General features: G+C 45.2%; 1 protein-coding gene across 2 annotated transcripts in view; it reads left to right on the top strand.

Annotated features, from left to right (window-relative positions):
- Trpc4ap (transient receptor potential cation channel subfamily C member 4 associated protein) overlaps positions 1 to 23,030 on the top strand; it is a 73,199-nt gene that overhangs the window by 44,211 nt on the left and 5,958 nt on the right. Inside the window, exons 8-13 of one of the 2 annotated variants that reach the window (XM_031372433.1) lie at positions 8,269 to 8,454; positions 12,187 to 12,329; positions 17,590 to 17,721; positions 18,925 to 18,983; positions 21,185 to 21,286; positions 22,313 to 22,396. In XM_031372433.1, coding sequence (XP_031228293.1) covers positions 8,269 to 8,454; positions 12,187 to 12,329; positions 17,590 to 17,721; positions 18,925 to 18,983; positions 21,185 to 21,286; positions 22,313 to 22,396 — 706 coding nt within the window. Of the gene's footprint in view, positions 1 to 8,268; positions 8,455 to 12,162; positions 12,330 to 17,589; positions 17,722 to 18,924; positions 18,984 to 21,184; positions 21,287 to 22,312; positions 22,397 to 23,030 lie in introns of both variants that reach the window. The other variant, XM_031372432.1, reaches the window with a different exon arrangement.

The following is a 23,030-nucleotide window of genomic DNA, read 5'->3' as shown; positions in this document are numbered from 1 at the left end:
TCAAGGCTATACAGAGAAACCCTGTCTCGAAAAACAAAAACAAAACAAAAAAAAATGTAGATGTCAACGAGTTGCTTATAACTTAGAGGTTAAGAGCTCATACTGCTTTTTCAGAGAACCCCAGGTTTTGGAATTTGGTTCCCAGCGTTCATATCAGACAGCTCACAACTGCCTATAACTCTAGCTCCAGAGAAACCTGATGCCTCTAGCCTTTCCATTCACCTATACCCACATGCATGCACCATGTATACATAATTAAAATAATAAAAATATATATACATATATATGTATATATGTGCATATACACACACACACACTCTGCAAGAAGAACAGCTTGGAGAAGATTTTCAAGTATTATTTGATTTTTTTTTTTTTTTTTTTTTTTTGAATAACACCTGGGCTAGAGATGGACCTCGGTTAGTGGGGTGCTTGCTTCACATACTAGTAGGTTAGTCCCCAGCAGTGCATAAATTGGACTGGTAGCAGAACTAGGGAGAGCGAGATAGGAGAACCCAAGAAAGTCAGGGTCAGCCTCAGTTACAAAGTGAGTTCAAGGCCAACCTGGGATACAGGATATCCTGCCTCAAAAAGAGAGAGAGAGAGAGAGAGAGAGAGAGAGAGAGAGAGAGAGAGAGAGAGAGAGAGAGAAGGTAATACATACATATCTGAGTTTTTTTTCCAAACAGTATTAAGGGACCAACAGATAAGCAATGTGTTTGTTCTCTTCCCTGTGATAATCTGTTGCCAGTCTCCTTGAAAGGTGCCATACACATTCCTCATCATGGGATCAAGGGGCAAGGAGGGAAAGAAATAGACTTTATAGTTTGTGTAAATGGAAGTTTAAAGTAGGCACTTCTACCTGTCTATTTGAATTATCTTTACTTTGCAAAGGATTCCATTCCATACATATAAAATTGGACAGCACCATTTACAGGTAGCTGTAATTTACCTAGTAATTTATTTAACAAATCTTCTGCTGATACAAATTTGGTTTATTTCAGGTCTTTGTTTCTACAGAAAACACTCTTAAATAATAGAGTGGTCTAAGTATTTGAATTCTATACTTTGATTGATTAGCCCTGCAAAAATATTGCTAGTCTTATTACTTGCTACTTGCTGCTGTCTCTGTGCCTTCCCCAGTGTAGGACATTTTTATAGTGCTTAATACTTAGCCAAGCTGATAAGTTCAAAACAAAACAAAACAAAACATTTTTTTCCTCACTGTAATTATTCTACATTAAGATAAAGGTCACTGTATTATATTAGTCAGGGTTCTCTAGAGAAACAATGTATAGAAATATATAGATGTTATTCAATCAGCTTATGTTGAAATAGCAACAGCGACTGTCTGGTCCCTAGAGGCTGAGGGCCTGGTTGCTCAGGCCTTGAGCCCAGTGCCTCGGCATTCAGAGTAGTCCCATAATGTCTGTCTCACACTGGAGATGCTGAGGACCTGGCAGTTGTCAGTGTGAGAGGCTGGGTACCTACCTCACCAGTGCCAATCTGGTTCCAAAAACTTGATGGACTCTCGGAGAGTCTGTGTCCCTGTGTGTGTGAATGAAATCTGGAGGCAGGGATTCAGTTACCTGAGAATCAGGTACAGCCTTGTTGATGGCAGGCAGCATCAGGGCAAGTCAACTAGACTATGAGAGGGAAGCAAAGATCTTTATTCTGCTGCACTTTCTTCAATCCAGGCTACTGCTAAAAAGTGTGGGTGAGCCTTCCCACACTAGTCAGGACATTCCTCAGATGAGGCTCCCTGCTCGGGTGATTCTGATTTGTGTGACAAGTTGACATTAAAACCAGCCATTGCACTCATAAAATTAACCATTTTGAAAGAACAGTCCAGTGACATTTAATGTATTCTCAAATTGCACAACTCCCGTTGATGAGTTCCATGACATCCCCACCTCTCTAGAGTGAAACACTGCACAAGAAGCATTTCCCCTGTTTAGCCTTTCTCTAGACTCCTGCCAGCCTCCAGCCTGCTCTCTGACCCCTGTGGCTTTATCTTGGTTATAAATGCCAACAGCATCATTTAATATGACCTCTGTACATATTTCTTTTTACCTGCCATAATGTGTTCTGAGGTTGTTGGCATTGTAGGGTGTCATTCTTTCATTCCTTTGTGTGGCTGGATAATGTTCAGATGTATACAGCACAGTTTATCTGTGCAGCCATCAGTCAGGGACCATCTGCACTATTCCATACTCTTTAGACTTGTGTCAGTGGTGCTGCTGGGAGAGGAATCGGGCTAGACATGTTTAAGTTCTGTTTAAACTTTTGAGGAACCTCAGTCTATTGGGTGTGTGTGTGCATTGTGGTATTGAAGGTTGAACCCCAGCACTCTACCACTAAGCTGCATCTCTACAACTCAGTCTACTTTTAACTAGTTTTTCATTTTTAAGAAATTTTTAAGTGAAATCAAGCACTGTTTTATGGAGTATGAAAAAGAAACTAATATTATTTGCCAAACTGTAATGGGCATAAAATTTTTGATATTTTTTAAAAAGCCTCTTTATTACTATCATTTATTAGTAGTAATCATAAAGTAATTTATTTTTAAAGAAGTTTCCTTAAGGGGTTAGAGAGATGATAGTAGTTAAGAGCACTGGCTGCTCTTAACAGAGGGTCTGGGTTCAGTTCCCAGGACTCACATGGTGCCTTACAGTCTACCTGTAACTGTAGTTCCAGGGGATCCAGTGCATCTGTGAGTACCAGGCATCATTGGGTGTACATAGTCACACCACATACATACACACACATGCACACACACACTTAAAATTCATTTTTAAAAAGTAATTTTCTTTAATGTATTCTTTTGGATTTTACTTTTTAAATCTTTCATTATGGAAAATGTCACACTTGGGAACATAGAAAGGACACACCTGCCCTGTTTACTTACCACCCAGCTTCAGGGATTCTCAGTTGATGGCCTGTGCTGTTTGTCTCTGCTCCGTTGACTCCATACTTCACCTCCAGCTTTGTTTCTTGAGGGAAAAGTTGGGGTATTAGTGATGGCATTGAACCCAGAGCCTCATGTGTGCTTAATGTTTGCTCTCAGTGGGTTACCTTCTGCGTATTTTGGGAATTTTGAGACAGATCCATATGTTTCAGCGTTCTGTGGGGTAATTTTTTTTATTTTGAGATAGTTGTGCTATGCTGCCCAGGCTGATCTCCCACTTCTGTGCCCATTTGATCTTTTCTGACTTGTCCTCCTGGGTAGCAAAAACAAGCAAGTGCTGCTGCACCTGGCAGATAGTGCACATGGCTATGTGTGTGCTCAGACAAAGTCTCGTTGTAGCTCATGCTCTCTGTATCTTGAACTTCTGATCGTCTCCAGCCATCACCTCCTGAGTACTGGGGTCACAGGCATGTTCCGCATGTGTCCAGTTTATGCAGTGCTGGGGACCAAACCCAGACTTCATGCTAGGCAAGTACTTTACCAGCTACCAGATAGAAACTTTTACCTAATACATTACCTAAATATTACCTAATATAATCGCACAAAAAAGTTAATAGAATAGTGATATCTTGATATCATTGAATAGCTGGTTGTTATGTTACATGGCTTAGAAAAACTCACAGATTCAGAGTGGGACTCATTGAGAAGTACTCTTGGTTTGGTTTGGTCTGTTTGGGCCTGTTTCCTGTGGCTATTTTTATAGCGACTACTACTATTGGTTTCTCTTGTCATTCCAGGGAGATCTGATGCTTTCTGTGTAAGCAGTATATACTGCTTGTAAGTCTCATTTTAAAGGTTGAAAGATAGAGCCAGGTTTTGAACCCTGTCTCTTTGCTGTCAGAGTTGATCATGTTCTCTTGTACTGTTGAGAATTGGTCTTATTTTCTAGGTGGAGTAGGGTCTAGAGGAAGTGAGTGTTGAGTAATTGCTCCATTTCTTTTTCACCTTAAAGGAAATGTCTTCCTTTTTCTTCCTATTGGTAAACATTTGTTACAAAAACGGTAGAAACTGTAGGTCATAGGTTTTCCTTTGTTTTGAGGCAAGTTTTCTGTTGTGTATCCCAGGCTGTTCTCAAATGTGGGATCCTCCTGTCATACTATACTCAGTATTTTTTCAGTTATCTTATATTAACTGATTTTATGAAATAATAAATTTCATTATAACTATTTTGGGGGCGGTTCGAGACAGTGTTTCTCTGTCATTATAACTATTTAAAGTGAAGTTTTGGTTTTGCTTTGTGTATCCCTGACTGGCAGAATGAAACTTAATACATAGACCAGGCTGTCCCTCCAACTTACAGAAAGATGCACCTGCTTCTGCCTCCCAAGTGCTGGGATTCAAAGTGTGTAGCACCATGCCCATGACATTTTCATATGTGTGTAGGATGTGTTTATCACACCCATCCTTCATTGCTCCCTTGTTCTCCTCCCACTCCAGCAGATCCCTTACCGTGTTGGGGGGGGGCGGGGTAAGAGAGAGACAAATTGTATTTTATTAGGGTGTTTCATTTGTTTTGTTTTTACATAATCTTAGAAGTGGGTTTATTTGCAAGAGCCTTGGTCTCTTACCAGTGGTTATACCATAAAGAAAATCCTCCCCTCTCCCCCAGTGACAATTGCCTATAGATAATCACGTAGGGGTGAGAGCTGTTGAGCCCCTCCTCCTTTGCTGTTGCTATCTGCTTATTGGTCCTGAGGGAGAATGGACCTCAATGGGCTCACTCCCAACCCATGGCACACCGTTGGCAGACCAGTTCTGTACAGGTCTCGCTCTAGAAAACAGAACACAGCAGCAGTGTTGTGCATCAAAGATAGCGATCTATTTCTTCCACTCCTCCCTCTCACTCTTCTCTTCTTTCTGCCCCTCTTCTATGTTCCTCAGCCTTGAAGGGTGTGATATGGATGTCAGTTGATACTCAGGCATCGTTTGCTCTCAGCACTTGCACTAGTTACGAATCTGCAGTTACCACTGCCTCCTGCAAAAGGGAGCATCTCTGACAGCAGCAGTTTGATAGCACATCAAGTCTATGTAGTAAAACAGCAGCAGCTTCCCCTGGGTCTGTGACCCAATCAGGCTTACAGTCCCAAACAGAGCTCCTTTATGGAGCAGGCTTCCACTCCTATTAGGAAGCAGTCAATTAGCCCACTACTAACTTGCCAGTCATGCTCCCGCAGGCACTATGGTTGGTTGGTAGTGTAGCAGACAGGATCCACAGCTGAGTGAGGACTTTGTGGCAGGTCCAATAGCACCGTTTGGTGCTTCTGGCGCTCCAGGCAGCATGGAGGAGTCCGTCATCTCAGGTCCAACTTGGGTTCTCCAAGACCTGCACCAGAAGTGTGGTGGCTTCAGCAATAGGGGCTCACATCCAGGTTTTGTTTTCTTTTTAAGGAATTTGTTTTTCTTTTTTTTTTTCTTTTTTCTTTTTTAAATGTGTATTGTGTTGTATATGCTGTATATGTGTGGGTTCTTCCAAAAGCCAGGGCATTAGATTCCCTGGAACTGGAGTTATAGCCCCTCCACGTAGGTACTAGGCATTGAACTTGGGTTCTCTGGAGAACAGCAAACATTCTTAATCACCAAGCCACCTCTCTCTCCACCAAACCCAGTTTCTGAAGAAGTATTTCTATTCTGTCTTGCTCATAAGTGAAAGAGAAGCCACTCTACATACTCAGGGGTATATTTCTGTTCTTTTTTTGTCTGGCACTGAGGACTCAGCACAGGGCCTAATGCAGCCTAGCCGTGCCCAGCCCTGCTCCTGCTCTTTACAGTTTTGAATAAAAAATGAATTTAAACCAATATTGTTTAACAGCTTATATTTTTATCCTTAAACAACTTTGTTGAGGATATATATAAAAATGTGTGTCAGGGCTGGCGAGATGCCTCAGCGGGTAAGAGCACTGACTGCTCTTCTGAAGGTCCTGAGTTCGGATCCCAGCAACCACATTGTGGCTCACAACCACCAGTAATAAGATCGGATGCCCTCTTCTGGTGCATCTGAAGACAGCTACAGTGAATTGGGCTGGAGCAAGTGGGGCCGTCAGAGGTCCTGAGTTCAATTTCCAGCAGCCACACACATGATAGCTCACAGTCATCTGTACAGCTACAGTGTACTCATACACCTAAAATAAATAAAAAATAAATCTTTAAAAGAAAAATGTGTCATCAACCAGGCAGTGGTGGTACATGCCTTTAATCCCAGCACTTGGGAGGCAGAGGCAGACAGATTTCTGAGTTCAAGGCCAGCCTGGTCTACAGAGTGAGTTCCAGGACAGCCAGGGCTACACAGAGAAACCCTATCTCAAAAAAAAAAAAAGTGTGTCATCATTTTAGAGTCTGTTATATTTTATATGGATTTAGCATATGTGCTCAGTTTGCTGTTGATAGTCATTTAATGATCTCTGTATTTGTACCATTACAAAAAGAACACCGTTGAATATCTATACAGATGTGTGTATGTTCATGTATGTGTATGGTGTGCATATGTGTTGGGGGGTTGCCAAATGGCATCCTCAGCTGTTGTTCCTCAATGGCTGTCCATCTTGATTTTTGTGGCAAAATCTTTCATCTGGGACCTTGTCTGGTTTTTTGAAAACATCACATAGCAAGGGTCATATGGGAAGAAGAGCCTCCATTGAGAAAATACCTCTATCATTACCTGCAGGCAAGTCTGTGGGGGGCATTTTCTTAATTGCTAATTGAGAGAGAAGGGCCCAGAACAGTGTGGGTGGTGCCACCACTGGGCCTGAAGTCCTGGTTAGTGTAGGAAAGATGCCTAAGCAAGCTAGTAGAAGCACTCTTCCATGGTCTCTGCTTCAGTTCCTGCCTCCGGGTTCCTACCTTGCTCAAGTTCCTGTCCTGACTTTGTCAGTCATGGACTGTTAACCTGGAAGTGTAAGATGAAGTAAACTGCTCCCCCCCCCAAGTTGCTTTTAATTTTAGTTTAGTTTTGTTTTTGTTTTTTAAGATTTATTTATTTTATGCATATGAGTACACACTGTAGCTGTACAGATAGTTGTGAGCCTTCTTCATCTGGTTGTTGGGAATTGATTTTTTTGGACCTCTGCTCTCTCTGGTCAACTCTGCTCTCTCGGGTTTCGGGTTGGCCCTGCTCGCTCACTCCCTGCTTGCTCTGGCACAAAGATTTCTAAGTACACTGTAGCTGTCTTCAGACGCACCAGAAGAGGGCATCAGATCTCATTACTGGTGGTTGCTGGGATTTGAACTCAGGACCTTCAGAAGAACAGTCGGTGCTCTTACCTGCTGAGCCATTTCACCAGCCCTTAATTTTGTTTTTTTATTCACAGAAATAGAAGCCCTAACTAAGACAGACTTGTGGCTTGCCAGTTAGGCTAGTCTAGCACGGAGAGCCAACTTTGTATATGGGTGCTAAGGATCAAACTCAGATCCTCATGCTTGTGAGGCTGTCTCTCTCCATCCCTTCAATACAGATATTTTTGTTTATATGAATGAATAATATCACCTTAATGAAAAATGTACCAAAAAATTAATCTTTGACTCAAATACACATATTAAAAGCATCAAGTTATTTATATATATAAAATAAAAAATAATAAAATATTTTATTTTGTTATAAAAACTAAATATATAATAAAAATAATTAAATATATGCACACACACACTTAGAGTCGGGTTCCCTGTTCATTTGAAAATTGAACTTATTTCTGGAATTGTTGCTATTTTGGCTTGGCGTTTATTTATTTATTATTTGTTTTGGGTTTTTCAAGACGGTTTTACTATGTAACCTTGGCTGTCCTGAAACTCACTCTATAGAACAGGCTGGCCTTGAACTCAAAGATCTGTCTGCCTCTGCCTCCAGAGTGCTGGAATTAAAGGCATGTACTACCGTGCCTGGTTACTTATTTACTTTTTATTATTTTATGTATATGGCTGTTTGCCTGCATGGACGTCTATGTACCACATGGGTGTCTGATACCCAAGGAGGCCAAAAGAGGGTGTCATATCCCCTGGAACTGGAGTTACAGACAGTTGAGGTCTACTATGTGGTATTGGAAATTGAACCCAGGTCCTCTGGAAGAGCAAACTTTAAACTCTAAGCCAGCTCTAGCTACCTAGCTGCTATCGTAGCAGTCTTTCTCAGCTGGATGTGGTAGCACATATCTGTTTTCCTAACACTTGGGAGGTAGAAGACAGAGGATCAGAAATTCAAGGTTAGTCTAGGTCTCAGAGACCCTCTCTCGACAGAAGAAAACCACAACAAAAGGATTGTAGAGCTGTTTTTACATTCCTTCTCTCTCTCTCTCTCTCTCCCTCTCTCTTTGCAGCTGCTCTTCTCAGCATCCCTGGCTTTGTGGAACGGCTTTGCAAACTGGCAACTAGAAAAGTATCAGAGTCAACGGGCACAGCCAGCTTCCTTCAGGAATTGGAGGAGTGGTACACATGGCTAGACAATGCCTTGGTGCTAGACGCCCTGATGCGAGTGGCCAATGAGGAGTCGGATCACAATCAAGGTACTTTCTATAGGTCCCCTGAGTGGTGAGTTTTTCCTGGGCCCCTTAAAGATGATATTGATTTTCTTTCTGTGAAAAATTAAGAATTACTTACATTACAATTTTCCTTAATGCCGTCCTCCAGGCACTATTAAGTCCTTAATAAGTTCCCTTTTGCTTCATAAAAAGAATAAATAAATAAATCTGAATTTGTATAATAGACTGAATAAGGATGCAAGAGCCACTCAGAATAACCCTATACCACATGGCTTCACTGGTGATTTCTGCCAAACATTTAAGGAAAATGACACTGATACTGTGTAAGTCTTCCATAAGCAGACACTCCTCAACTCATTCTTTGAGCCAGTGTTCACCTCTATACCAAAACCAGAGGAGTAAGTCATGAGAAAAGGAAATTACAGACTAATATCTTAACAAGTATAGATATAAAAATGTTTTAAAAAGAAAAAAGAAAAGCCGCCTTCTGCAGCCAGTCGGGCAGACCAGGGTCCTCCAGTCACGGGCCAAGGGTAAGGGCTGCACACTCTTGGGAGCATACAAGCCTCTACAGGTTGCCCTAACAGACCTGGAGACAGTTCTCATGTTTGCGATCTCAGTGTTGGCTCCAGGCTGGTATGCAGATGGCTTTGGGGAAGCATAGAGATGGAGGGGGAAGTCTGGCTAACCACATCTCATGGTGGGTTCACAGACATGGCTTCTGAAACACAGCGATCGGATTAGTCGTAGAGAAATTAGACTTCATAAAAGTCTTAAAAACATCACCAAGAAACTGAAGGACTGACCCACAGAACAGAACAGTGTTGCAAACCATGTATGCAATAATGGACTTGAATATAGAATGTGTAAAGAAGTCTAGGGGTATGATTTGCCTAGTACATCTAAGACCTTGTATTTGATACACTGACCAAAAGAGGTGCTGAATTAAATGAGAAAAAAAAAAAAAAAAAGACAGTGGGGCTGAAGAAGTGGCTCAGCAGTTAAGAGTGCTGCTGCTTGCTCTTTTACAGGACCTGGGTTTGATTCCCAGGGATCCAGAGCCCTCTTCTGGCCTCTGTGGGCACCCACATACACTCACATAGGCATGAAAATGCACATGAATTAAAAACCAAAACAACAAAGAACGCCCATAGATGAATAATAAGACTCATCTCAGAACATAGACGGGTATCCAAATAGACACTTCTCCAAACACACGTGAAAAGCTGCTCAACAGCTTTAGCCATTAAAAACTAGAAATCAAAAGTGTGAAGTAACATTTCATACTCACTTCCTACCCCCCATACCTTCTTTCTGTGTTTACGGGAGCTGCCTTTGTCCCCTCTCTACCCTCTCCATGGATCCTCATTGCTTACAGCACTGTGTGCACTGCTCTGTACCTCACCCACCCCACAGCACCTCCCCAGAGCCCTGCAGAGCCAGGAATAAGAGTGTTCAAGTCTTTGTGCTGGTCCCCTGTCACCTCAGCCCACTGGTTGTGGGAACTGGTTAGGATGTCCCAGTGGGGACAGAGTGATCCTGGGTTTCCTCTGTGGAGAAACAAATGATAAGTGGATAGCATGTTCTCACACCTTGTTTTGGTGGTACAGTTTTCCTTAAACTTTGCCTACTGCCACCTGCATTACCAGGAAGAATACAAACTGAAAAAAATAAAACCAAAACCAAACCAAGCCAAAAACCATAGTTAGATGGGAATGAGGGATTCTGGTCTGGTAAGTATGATTAAAGCTATGAACCAACTTTAGTCCCAGCATGTGGAAGGCAGTGGCAGGTGGATGTCTGCGTTCAAGCTATCCTGGTCTACATAGCATGTTCAAGGCTAGCTAGGCCTACAGAGTGAGACTTTGCTCAAATAAAGAAATAAAAAGTTTAAATAAAAATGAAAAGTTCCACAGGGTTATTGCCCTGTGACTGTAGATACTATATTACTGTATATCTCAAAAAAAAAAAAAAAGAAAAAAGAAAAGGAATTTTGGGTGTTTGAAAAGATACCATTTTAGGCTGGAGAGATGGCTCAATAGTTAAGAGTGACTGCTCTTCCAGAGGTCCTGAGTTCAATTCCCAGCAACCACATGGTGGCTCACATCCATCTGTAATGGGATCTGATGCCCTCTTCTGGTGTGTCTGAGGACAGCTACAGTGTACTTGTATACATATAATAAATAAATCTTAAAAAAAGAAAAAAATACCATTTAACTTGATTAAATTATCAAGCAATATATATGTATGTGCCTGTCAAAACCCCCATTAATAGGTATAGTTTTTTTTATATATTGGTTATCTTTTTTAATTTCTAAGTTACAGCAGGCAAGCATTAGCAGAAGAATGCAGGTTTTTGTGGGTTTTTTTTTCTCTTCACTATTTAACATTGTGCACGCCGGGCAGTGGTGGCGCATGCCTTTAATCCCAGCACTTGGGAGGCAGTGGCAGGCGGATTTCTGAGTTTGGGGCCAGCCTGATCTACAGAGTGAGTTCCAGGATAGCTAGGGCTATACAGAAAAACCCTGTCTCAAAGACCAAAAAAAAAAAACCATTGTGCTTGCTAGCCCCCAACATTGCTCTAAGCACCTTCCATAGGTTCTTTCTGTCTTTGTACCATTAGCTGCTGATACTACTCAGTGACTCACAGTGAAGGTGAGCAGTGTGCACCTAGAAGCTGTCCTGCTTCCCCAGCACCACACAGCCAGGGCATGCGGCTTAACCCGGCAGTCTGGCTCAGTGTCTGCGTCTAACCGCCAGGCCGCTGCTTATCATCTTCCTGCAGCACTGTGGGTTTCAGAGCTCTTCCTAAGAATCCAGAGCTGGGCTCTTGTTCAGTGGGGAATAAAGCGAACAAGAGGGATTACCTAAAGGGAAGTATTGGAAAAGAATCCCTCATGCTGTCAGCAGTGTACAGACAGCTGGTCATTAGGACCTGAAGAGTGTCCTCCACACTTTGCATCAGACATCTGTCTGTCTGATTGTTGACAAGAAATTCAAGGGAGGGATGACTGCTGGCCGAGTCAGAGTGTTTTACTTGCTGTTGAAAAGTGTGGACCTGCAGAGGCCTTTTCCTGGGTTTCTAAGCTGGTCTTGCTCTTGAGGGTGTGAGGTTTCCTGGAGTTTTAACTGCTTGAGTGAAGCCTGATGGCTCTTCAATTCCAGGCTCTTCACAGCAGACGTCTGAAGTGAGTGAGGGGCCTCTAGGAGCCATGCCTCACCCATCATACAGGGGCTATGCCAGCCTCCACTGTGTACCCTCCTCTAGGAGCTATGCCTTACCCACCATACGGGGGCTATGCCAGCCTCCACTGTGTGCCCTCCTCTAGGAGCTATGCCTCACCTACCATACGGGGGCTATGCCAGCCTCCACTGTGTGCCCTCCTCTAGGAGCCATGCCTCACCTACCATACGAGGGCTATGCCAGCCTCCACTGTGTGCCCTCCTCTAGGAGCTATGCCTCACCTACCATATGGGGGCTATGCCAGCCTCCACTGTGTTCCCTCCTCTAGGAGCTATGCCTCACCCACCATACGGGGGCTATGCCAGCCTCCACTGTGTTCCCTCCTCTAGGAGCTATGCCTCACCCACCATACGGGGGCTATGCCAGCCTCCACTGTGTTCCCTCCTCTAGGAGCCATGCCTCACCTACCATACGGGGGCTATGCCAGCCTCCACTGTGTTCCCTCCTCTAGGAGCCATGCCTCACCTACCATACGGGGGCTATGCCAGCCTCCACTGTGTTCCCTCCTCTAGGCACTTCGGAGGAGAGTGGGCTGCCACATACCTCAGCCAGGACCCAGCTGCCCCAGTCAATGAAGATTATGCATGAGATTATGTACAAACTGGAAGTGCTTTATGTCCTTTGTGTGCTGCTGATGGGGCGTCAGCGAAACCAGGTGAGTGCTCCCCCAGCCTCAGAATGGAGAGCTAAGAGCAGAGCAGAGCCTGCGGGGGTGGGGGTGGAGTGAGGTGCAACAGTGTCTCTACCGGACTCAGAGGCATGCACTCTAACCCAGCAACATGCGCTGTCTGCCTTCTTGTAAGGACACCAGACTGACTCTGGATTCCTTTCTGTGTATAGAAGCAGATGTAATTTTTATTCATTCAGTTGAATATAAGATACACTTCCGTTCATGCACCTCGGTGATTATTTGCTCACTACATGTAAAAGCTGTGGATTCTTTCTTTTCCACTCCTGCTTTTTTATCCTATCATTTGGGTGGATCATTACTTGTTTAACTAATCTTCAGTGATAGAGTCTCTGTGCTTCAGGCAGCATCTCTAGGTAGTGACAGTGTGCAAGCCAAGAGCAAGCATTTTACTTTAGTAATTTAAGATTAAAGACTGATGCTCCTTTAATCCCAGCACTCAGGAGGCCGAGGCAACTAGAAATCTGGAAGTTCAAGGCCAGCCTGATCCACAGAGCGAGTTCTAGGACAGCCAGGGCTGCATGGAGAAACTGTCTAAAAACAAACAAACAAACAAAAAATAGACTGATGATGTGAAAAATATACTACCAATTGGTTATCTAATACCAAATGTCAGCCCTAAAAAGATACATACAAGCAGCATTTGATAGACTAGGCAGGGTGTGAGAGTGTGTATACGTATACATATATAACAACAATTCAACAAAAAATAACAAGGGAGAAGGGATACATGGGAGAGCTTGGAGGGAGGAAAGGAAAGAGAGAAATGATGTAATTATAATCTCAAAAAATTAAAACTTTTTAAAAATCCAGGCTGGTTCTTGTAGGTGCAGTAGAGCAACTGCCACTCTGATATGAATCAGGAGACTAGGGCAGAGCCTGTTGCAGTAGAGCAACTCACTCTGATGTGAATCAGGAGACTAGGGCAGAGCCTAAAGCTGTGCCCACTTATGAAACCTGGGCAAATGCTGGGGAAAGGACTCCCTAAGGCTAGGAGGAGGCAGGAGGAGCAAGTTGTTCTCTGTTAAGTTTTTGTTGTTGTGATGATGTCTGAGAGAAGCAGTTTAAAGGGAGGGATGATCTATTTTGGCTCATGTTTTCAGAGGTCCAAGTTCTCCTGATTGGGTTTTTTTTTGAGATTGTGCATCATGGCCGAACAGCCTGCAGAGCAAAATTGCTTACTTCACAGCAAGCAGGAAGCCCTGAATATAACCCCCAAGGACATTCCCCTAATGACCCACTTCTTCCACCCAGGTCCAGTGGGATTCTGGGAAAAGGCAGAACTACGAATGAGATGCCTGAGTTAGGTGGTATTTCCTTAGCCAGCCTTGCTGAACTTTACTGCTGCATAGAGTGACTGTGGCTGGTCATAGGCTTGGATTCCAGCCTCATTCATTCAACAGGGATAGTCTGCTCATAACAAGAGGTAGCAAGGGTTTTGTTTCATATTGTGTAAAAAAATTTAGTAAGCACAAAATTCCCATGGTTGCTACAAATTAGCATCAGTGGAACCTGTCTTCTCTCTGGGCCCCAGCATCCTGACACACATCTGAGTGTCTTCTCCAACAGCTCTTCTGTACTTACAGAAGCAAACATTTTTATGCATTCAATTGAAAATAAGACATTTTCTTTCATGTATTTTGATGATTGTTTAGCTTACTACATGAAAGATTTGGATTCTTTCTTTTTCTACTTCTGTTTTTATCCCAGAATTTCATTTAACTAATCTTCATTGATAGAAGTGTAAATTAAGTCTGCTTTGGGGATTATAGATAATGCTTCCACTATTATCTATAATGGTGCAGTAATTGTGTCATTTATCACTTGTAAGGGTCTGGCTGGTAATAAAAGGGGAAATGTTGGCTAAGAAAGTATGGATTTGGGGGTTGGAGAGATGGCTCAGCGGTTCAGAGCACTGACTGCTCTTCCAAAGGTCCTGAGTTCAAATCCCAGCAACCACATGGTGGCTCACAACCACCTGTAATGAGATCTGACGCCCTCTTCTGGGGTGTCTGAAGACAGCTACAGTATACTTACATATAATTAATAAATAAATAAATCTTTAAAAAAAAAGTATGGATTTTATACTGCCAAACCACCCTCCTTCTGCAGGAAGTACCAGCATGCCCTGTCACCTGCAACATTGAGACACGGCTGTGTCTATCTAAGTCACCACAACACTTTGGATGCGGTATTAGTTAGACTTTTGCATTGACGACCAGACACCTGAGGAAAGTCTCATAAAGCAAGGGTTTATTTTTGCCTGCAATTTCAGAGAGCCATTTAATTGTCATGGGAAGGGCGTGGTAGAGCAGAGCAGTCCATGGCAGCCAGCAGCAAAGGGGAAAAGAAGGGAGACAAAGTAGATCCTTCCTCCGGAAGTTTCTAAAGCCCCACCAAAGTAGAACCACCAGCTGAGCACCAAGCCTTTAAAAGTGTGTGTGTGCGTGTGTGTGTGTGCGTGTGTGTGTGTGTGTGTGTGTGTGTGTGTGTGTGTGTGTGTGTGTGTGTGTGTGTGTGTAGACCCGAGATCCCCTGGAGCTAAAATTTTAAGCCACCTAACATGGATGCTGGAAACCAAACCAAACTTAGGTCCTCTGGTCATTAGCAAGGTAGGGCTAGATGAAAATGAGACAAAACCCAGGAGAAAAGCCATTAAAGCTCTAATGTGTCTAGAATAGGAATGTGGTGTCTTGAGGTGAGCTCCAGTGCCTGGGAGCCTTGCCCTGTGTGTGGCCTTGTCACTGCAGCCTTCATGGCATCTCTCCTGGACAGGCTGTAGATGCTCCCTGCCTGCAGTTGTTATAGGTATACCTAGGGTCTCACCATGGCTTAGGTTCATGCATCACCCTATCAGAAGCTCTCTGTAGGACTCTGATACAACACTTAAGGATCCTGGCCTCTAGGCTTTGCTTGAAACCTCAGTGAAAGCTTCAGTGATTCCATGGCTCTCGCATTCTACATACCCACAAAACCAGCATCATGTAGCTGCATATGGGGCTATTCATCTATAATCTCAGCATTTAGAAGGCATGGAGATCCCAAGGTCAGAACTAGTCTGGGCTATACAGCAAAACTCTATCATAAAAGTAAAAAATTAATATCCCAATAAGCGGTACCAAGATGTGCTACTAACTCAGGTAATGGCTAGGTCCACTGGGACTGCAACTGAGTGGTCTTCAGTGTCTGGGAGGAAAGTGCCACAGATGCCTGTGTGAGCAGGGCACCCTGGGAGAAAAGTGCCACAGATGCCTGTGGGAGCAGGGCACCCTGGCAGTCTGTACTCACAGCAGAGGCATCAGGTGAGCTCATGGTTGGGAGCCTGGGGTAGGAAGGTGCTGTCTAGTCCTGGAAATGTTGTTAGGCACTTTTCCTTGTTCTCTGTTTTTCTGTTCCTGTGCAGAGGGTCCCCATCTCTTTCCCAATTACATCCTCTTTATCCACAACCTTCAACTCCTTTTTCTAACTAGCCCACTTTGCTTTTTAAATTCTTCTCTGCATTTTGCTCCTAGTTTTCACTGAAATTGGCTAGAGCAGTCAGTAATAGCCATGTCACAGCCCGAAAGCTATCCTGTCTTAAAGTTTCCTCCTCCAGTTCACCTGTCACATTTAAACTCAGCCTTCCAGCTTCAGGAGATGGCAAAATAGAAGCAAGTTATTTGCTAGAGTGGATTGGGTTGTTCTCTAGACCCAGTCTCACTGAAACCTCATGAGCTGTCTCTTTGATCTGTTCTTGTACGGTATTCTGGTCTTTTTGAGATCCCATTAGAATGTCCTGTTAAGCCCTGCTTGATCTTTCCTGGATTTCCTCCTCTCTACTGCTTTCTCTTCCTTTACTGCCCCACTCCCCCAACTTCCAGTTTTCTCTGGCAAACGAGTTCCAAAGGCCTACGGGCTACATAGTCTGATTTGGACAAAGCAGTGGCACTGCATCTCTCTAGATCCCTGTTTTCTCTCTCAGGTTTTGTGTCACTGTGAGAAGCAGTCTGAAGGAGAGAGGTTTGTTTCGGATCACTGTTTAGAGGGGTCAGTCCTTGTGGTATAACAAAACAGTCCCTATATGACAGCCAGGAGACAGAGACAGACAGAGGGACAGGGACAAGATACTCTGAGTGGTCTGCTTCCTCCCTAGATCTGAGAACGCCTGAGCCGCCACCACAGCTGTGAGCTGACAGTTACAGGTGGCAAAGTCAGTCAAAGGTCTTTCTCCTTTGCCCATCTGAAAGAGCAAGAGATTGTTTGAGACATGAACTTTTCTTCATAGTGAGAGGTTGAGCTTTTCCTGTGATTTAAGAATATTTTCTCGCCAGGCAGTGGTGGTGCACACCTTTAATCCCAGCACTTGGGAGGCAGAGGCAGGCAGATTTCTGAGTTCGAGGCCAGCCTGGTCTACAGCGTAAGTTCTAGGACAGCCAGGGCTATGCAGAGAAACCCTGTCTTGAAAAAAAACAAAAAACAAACAAACAAAAAAAATATTTTCTCAGGGCTGGAGAGATTGTACATGTTTAAAAATGAGGCTCTTCTTCCAGAGGATCAGGGTTTGATTCCCAGTACCTACATAGCAGCTTACAACTATCTGTAAATTCAGTTCCAGGATCTGACACTGATACTCTCAGGCACACATGTGATGCACAGACATATATACAGGCAAAACACCTACACATAAAATAATAAAAACAAAGAGCCTTTCTTTCCTTCCTGTGTGTGTGTGGGGGGGTGTTACGGGGGATGGGGGAGAGGTGAGGGGGTGAGGGGGTGTTTTGCCTGATTGTCTATACATCATGTGTGTGGTACCTTCAAATGCCAGAGAGGGTGATGGACCCCTTTTGACTGGAGTGACAGAAGGTTCTCAATAGCCTCGTAGGTGTTGAGAATCCAACCCCCATCCTCCAGAAGAGTAGCCAGTGCTTTTAATTGAGCCATCTTTCCAGCTCTTAAAAACGTTTTCTAAGCCAAATAGAATGGTTTACTCCTCATCTCTAGAAGATCTGATGCCATTTTCTAGTTTCTCAGGCCACCAGCACGTATGTGCGTGTTCACCACACATATGTGTTAAGGAAGATTTTCTGTGTAGTCAGGGTGGAGGATGTGTGGAGGGTGTCTTTAAGTGGCAGCCATCACTGCTGGCAGCTGCTTTCTTCACCCTGAAGATGGCTAAACTGGAGGAGAGGCCTTGCTGATCTTATACACATTGATCTCAGTATTTCTCCCTTACCACCCTACACAGGTCCACAGGATGATTGCTGAGTTCAAGTTGATCCCAGGACTCAACAACTTGTTCGACAAACTGATTTGGAGAAAGCATTCAGCATCAGCCCTTGTCCTCCATGGTCACAACCAGAACTGTGATTGTAGCCCGGTAAGCTAGAGAGCCTGGGAGCATACAGGATGTCAGCTGCAAAGAGTTAGTTGTTTTAAGAACCACTGCTGATCCTGAGAGTCTCATTCTTATTGAAGAGAGCAGAAACAAAGTTTTTAGGCCAAGAATTTGCCTCCGGCTGTATCTCAGAGCATCCTGATAGGGTATTGAATGAGCATCAGAAGTCCTTTGTGCTACTTACCTTTGACTGTGTCACAGAATCTCTGAACCTGTTTTCTTGGACTAGGAGGGTCTTGTGCCTATTGCCCTCAGAGCTCTGCCTTCCCACAACTCTGGCACGAAAAACCTGATGTGCTAGCAGGACCTGGTGCCATGGGTTCTCGAACCTGCATTGTGGGATTTTCTTCAGTGCCCTGCCTCCAACTTTGTCTGATTGCTTTTCCTTCTTCCGTTTGAGTTAGTAATTTAGAGTGAGTGCATTTCTAGATAGCAAGTCTGGCTAAGGGGACTTGTTCATTGTGGAAACATACTGTGTCTTCTGCTTTTGCTTTTGCAATTTTTCTCTAATAGTTTGTTACTTCCTTCCTTATGGAGATGCTGCTGAAGTGTAGAACTTGTGTTTGGGTCTTCACACACTTGGGGTGGCATGTGTGTCATTCTCTGATGTTTAGAGGCAGCCTTCCTGGGGACCTGTGCCACCTCTGCCCTGGGCACTCTACTGCTTATGCTTTAAGGAGTCAGTTTCATGTTTAGTTCCTTGGCCCCACCACTCTCAGGATTCTTTACTTCTGGGAGGCTCCACCAACCAGGCCTAAGCAGCTCACAGCTCGGCTCGGCCTGGTCACTGCGGGACACAGAAGCCATTGCTGTGTTGTGACTCAGCCTCTCACCATCCACGGGTTCCTTAAGCTCCTGAGCGCCTCTGCTGGGCTCTCAGGGCCAGGCCTTTCTGAGTCCTATAGGTTTCCCTTTCTAGCTTCTAAACTAGCCTCACATGTAAAAGGACTTGAATGATTTTATTTTTTAAATCCAGTATGCTAGGGTGTTGTTAGCAGAAAAGGTCTACATTTGTTACCTTGACACTGGTCAGCTAGAAAGGTCTGACTTTTCAACTAGAAAACCCTCACTGTGCTGGAGGACAGGGATGCAAAAGAAGCAGTGTAGCAAGACAGGGAGGTCACCAGAGCCCAGCCTTGTTTTATTTAGAAGTGTTGTGACTAATGTAGCTAATATGTATTATAGGACATCACCTTGAAGATCCAGTTTTTGAGACTTCTCCAGAGTTTCAGTGACCACCATGAGTAAGTATGAGTACACTGGAGGTGTCTTCTACAGGCCCCTCCCTGGTCCTTCTCTCTTCTCTGACCCAAGAGCAGTCTGTAGGGCTGGTGGGAGCCCCCAGGATCATGTGTGGCTGTGCTCCTCAGCCTTGTAGGTTGAAGACCCTTCCTTCCATCTGGGCACTGGGTCTTTCCTCTGCTCTCACAGCCACCTTCAGAGGACAGAAGTGCTGCCCTTCTGTGTCCTGGGAGCAGCACACTTGTCCAGTGACTAGCCTCTGAGATGCAGAGAGTCCCTGACTGGAAACATGAAGGCTCCCACCTCTACAGTGAAATGTGTTGACTCACCCTTCTCACTTTTTTGAGATGTTTTACTCTCTTAATAGTTAGGCTTTTAGTGGAGAATGTACAAGAAAATGCTTGTCCAGTATAAGGGAAACAGTGCAGGGGAGGGGAAAACAGGGGATTCTTGGCCTTGACATTAGGGCAAGGACCTGACAACTCTGTGTGCACAAAGAAGTGGATATACTGAGTTGAAGGCTTCCAGGAAAGGCCCAGAGGAGGGCTTAGCCATGATGGTGCTGGGGGGGTTAACCCGATTTTAAATGTTGATTTAAAATTTTAGAACATTGTACAAGTTAATAGAACATGCCTGAGGACAGTGCTGCCTAGAGGCCTCTATCTCTGTTAGGGTTTCTATTCCTGCACAAACATCATGACCAAGAAGCAAGCTGGGGAGGAAAGAGTTTATTCAGCTTACACTTCCACAGTGCTGTTCATCACCAAAGCAGGTCAGGACTGGAACTCAAGCAGGTCAGGAAGCAGGAGCTGATGCAGAGGCCATGGAGGGATGTTCCTTACTGATTTGCTTCCCCTAGCTTGCTCAGCTTGCTTTTGTGTAGAACCCAAGACTACCAGCCCAGGGATGGCACCACCCATGATGGACCCTCCCCACCTGATCACAAATTGAGAAAATGCCTTACAGCTGGATCTCATGGAGGCATTTCCTGAAGGGAGGCTCTTTCTTTGTGGTAACTCTAGCTTGTGTCAAGTTGACACACAAAACCAGCCAGTATACTCTTCTTTTGTGATTCTGTCTTGTGAAAGCATCTGTGGCTGAAATTACACTGATTGTCTGTCTGTCTCCTTCCCTCCCTCCCTCCCTCTCTCTGTCTCTGTCTCTCTCTCTGTCTCTCTGTCTCTCTCTCTTTCTCTCTCTCTCTCTGTGTGTGTGTGTGTGTGTGTGTGTGTCTGTCTGTCTGTCCCTGTCCTAGCTTTCATCAAACTCTGAATCAGCACTTCTGTGTACCTGGCTCAGTGGAAATGCTGTGGCCCCTGCTGTCATGTAGGGTACATTTGGGAGAGGAAGTTTACCATTAGAGAAAGCCACCAGTTACAGAATGCCTGCTGAGAAATAGGCATGGTGTGTGGGGACAAAAGAGCACACTGAGAAAGGACAGTTGCCAAGTGTCCTGACTGGCTGGCGGTGCTCAGTGACTATTGCAGAAGCAGTCTGTGAGCAGAGGTCTGAATGGGGTGAAGAGGCAGCATGAGAGAAGGCCCCCACATGGAGAAGCCCCTGTAGGAGGATATGGCATGGTCAGGAAAACCAGAGTGGCCAGATGATGTGGCGGATGTGAGCTGCTCAGTTTGTTGTAGCCTCAGAGATGGTCTGGCTGCACACAGCCTCGAAGACATGTTTACTCCCTAGATATTAACAAAATAAAAGTGTGAAAATTAGGGCAAGCATTTTCAATAATGACATGGTCCAAGTCCTGCTCTGAAAAATCACTCAAGGAGCTGAGTGAGGGTTCCCTTCCTTGAGAAACAGCTGAGGAAGCTGCTTCGTGCTGCACAGACCATAATGACAAGCCTGGATGGAAGAGGAGAGATTGTGTCAGAGTTGGCCAGGCTTCTGCGTCTGTGACTCTGGCTACTGAGCATGCTGCAGCAGGGCTAGGCTCAGGACTAAGATGGCAGATGGACGTGACAAGGTGCAGGGGACTTTGAGAAGTCATATAGAAGTGTTCAATGTGCAACATGGAGGCCTGGAGATGCTGAGGAAGGGCTTGTTAGTGAGTGACAAGCACGTGTAGAAGTGCTGGTGGACCCTCAGTGCTCTTCCCAACAGAAATGGGCAGAGGCAGCCTTTCTGGCCCGCCGCCGCAGAGCCGCTCAGCAACTGCAGTCCTGCCCTTGACCCTTTGAACCGTCTGTTTCAGGAACAAGTACCTGCTGCTCAACAATCAGGAGCTAAATGAACTCAGTGCCATCTCTCTGAAAGCCAACATCCCTGAGGTGGAAGCTGTCCTCAACACTGACAGGTGATCCTGGTGGGGGACCACTGTGGATACAGGGCTCCCAGGAGGGCACACACAGGTGTGCGTACTTGCTCTTTCTCACAAGTATCTACCACTCACTACTGGCTTTGTGTGCTAGATACTCACATCCCCTGCATTTATTTCCTAACTGAGCAGCACAGTAGCCCTCAGAAGTGCCATCATCTACATGTAGATAACAGAGGTCTCATCTGGCCTCTGCCAAAGGTCAGCTAGACTCTGTCCTTCCACCTTGTCCCATGCAAGTGGCCCCATTTCTGGTATCCTCATTTCCTGCCCAGTGGCAGCTGTGCCACTCAGGATAAGAAGCAGAAGACCCTTCACCACTGCCCTGTGTCTGCCTCATCTCTGGGATCAACACAGTGACACGCCCGGCTCAGTGTGGGCCTAATCTAGCAACTAGAGTCATAAGTCCCCAACTTCTTCCTGATAAGATGGATCCAGCGCTGCCCCGGCATCTACAGGGGCTGGAAATGGAGCTGCCGTGTAAAGAGAGAGCTTAAGGGCCCAGACACCTGCCACTGTGACAGGCCTAGTCATTTTCTTACCTACTCTGCCTTTGCCTCATAGGCGGGAAGCTGAGGCAGGCCTGGAAGCCCACAGCTGAGCTGGAACTGACGCTGGGCAGGAAAAAGAACTCTGGGCCCTGCCAAATTGGCACAGCTTTTATTCCATCTGGCATACTCTGCTGTGGCCTGGATTAAACCCATTTGTGGTGTAAATGTCCCTTCTTCTGCCAGTTCAGAGCCCCATCTGGCCCTGGGTGTGCCTCTGCCTCTTGCCAGTAGGTCTGAGGAGGGGAAACTGGTCTCAGGTGCGATAGAAATGCACTTGCCTATTGAGCTGACGGCTGCACAGTCTCTGAGGTCCTGGCACACAGTGCAGCAAGAGAACATCCAGACTCAGACATTACCCAGTCGTTCATCCATCCACACCAACACAGGACTAGCTCCGTGGCCCCTGTTAGCCATTCAGGTCTATCACCAGTGCTGTCTGTCCCTTTGATTTCAGGAGTCTGGTGTGTGATGGCAAGAGGGGCTTACTAACTCGGCTGCTGCAGGTCATGAAGAAGGAGCCGGCAGAGTCTTCCTTCAGGTGAGTGAGGAGAGCTAGCTGTGCTTGTGAGGGTCTAGGAGCCAGGAGTTCCCAATGGCTTAGTCTCCAACACCTACTCCTTACTACTTAAGGTTAGGGAGGTGGCCTCACTGCCGCTGGCTCCATGGGACTCAGCTGGTAAGGGTGTCCTTGTCACATACCAGCAGGGTATGCTAGGAGGTAGGTGAGCATCATCAAGCTGGCACTAGAGAGGTAGAACACAAATGGATCCAGGCTATGCCTGTGTGATTCCCTGAGATCATGGGAAAAATAAGCATGAAAGGAAAGAAACCTGCTTTAGTGCAGTATGGGAAGAAGTAGAGCCAGGAACCGCCCAGGAGCCACCTGGGGGATGCGCTGTAGACAAGAGGATTCCAGCAAGCCTGGGAACAAGGCTCTGTCCCCGTCATCTCAGCTTCACCTGTTCACACCCTCCCTCAGGGTTCCCAGCGGAGGATCCCTCTGGCTACTCAGTGTCTGTTGGTTCTTCTCTAGACCAGCTCAATGCATATGAACTCAGTGACAGTTCCACAGAGACCCTTCTGCCGGCCGCACGTCCCTGGCTCCTAGGTCCGTGTTCTTCCCAGTATTCTGAGAGTGGAAAGCCTCGAGTGGTTTTACATGGAACTTACTA

Source organism: Mastomys coucha, unplaced genomic scaffold, assembly GCF_008632895.1.
Source record: "Mastomys coucha isolate ucsf_1 unplaced genomic scaffold, UCSF_Mcou_1 pScaffold15, whole genome shotgun sequence".
Classification (NCBI taxonomy): Eukaryota; Metazoa; Chordata; class Mammalia; order Rodentia; family Muridae; genus Mastomys; species Mastomys coucha.
The sequence above is the reverse complement of the archived record's forward strand: the minus strand, read 5'-3'. Positions and strand labels throughout refer to the sequence as shown.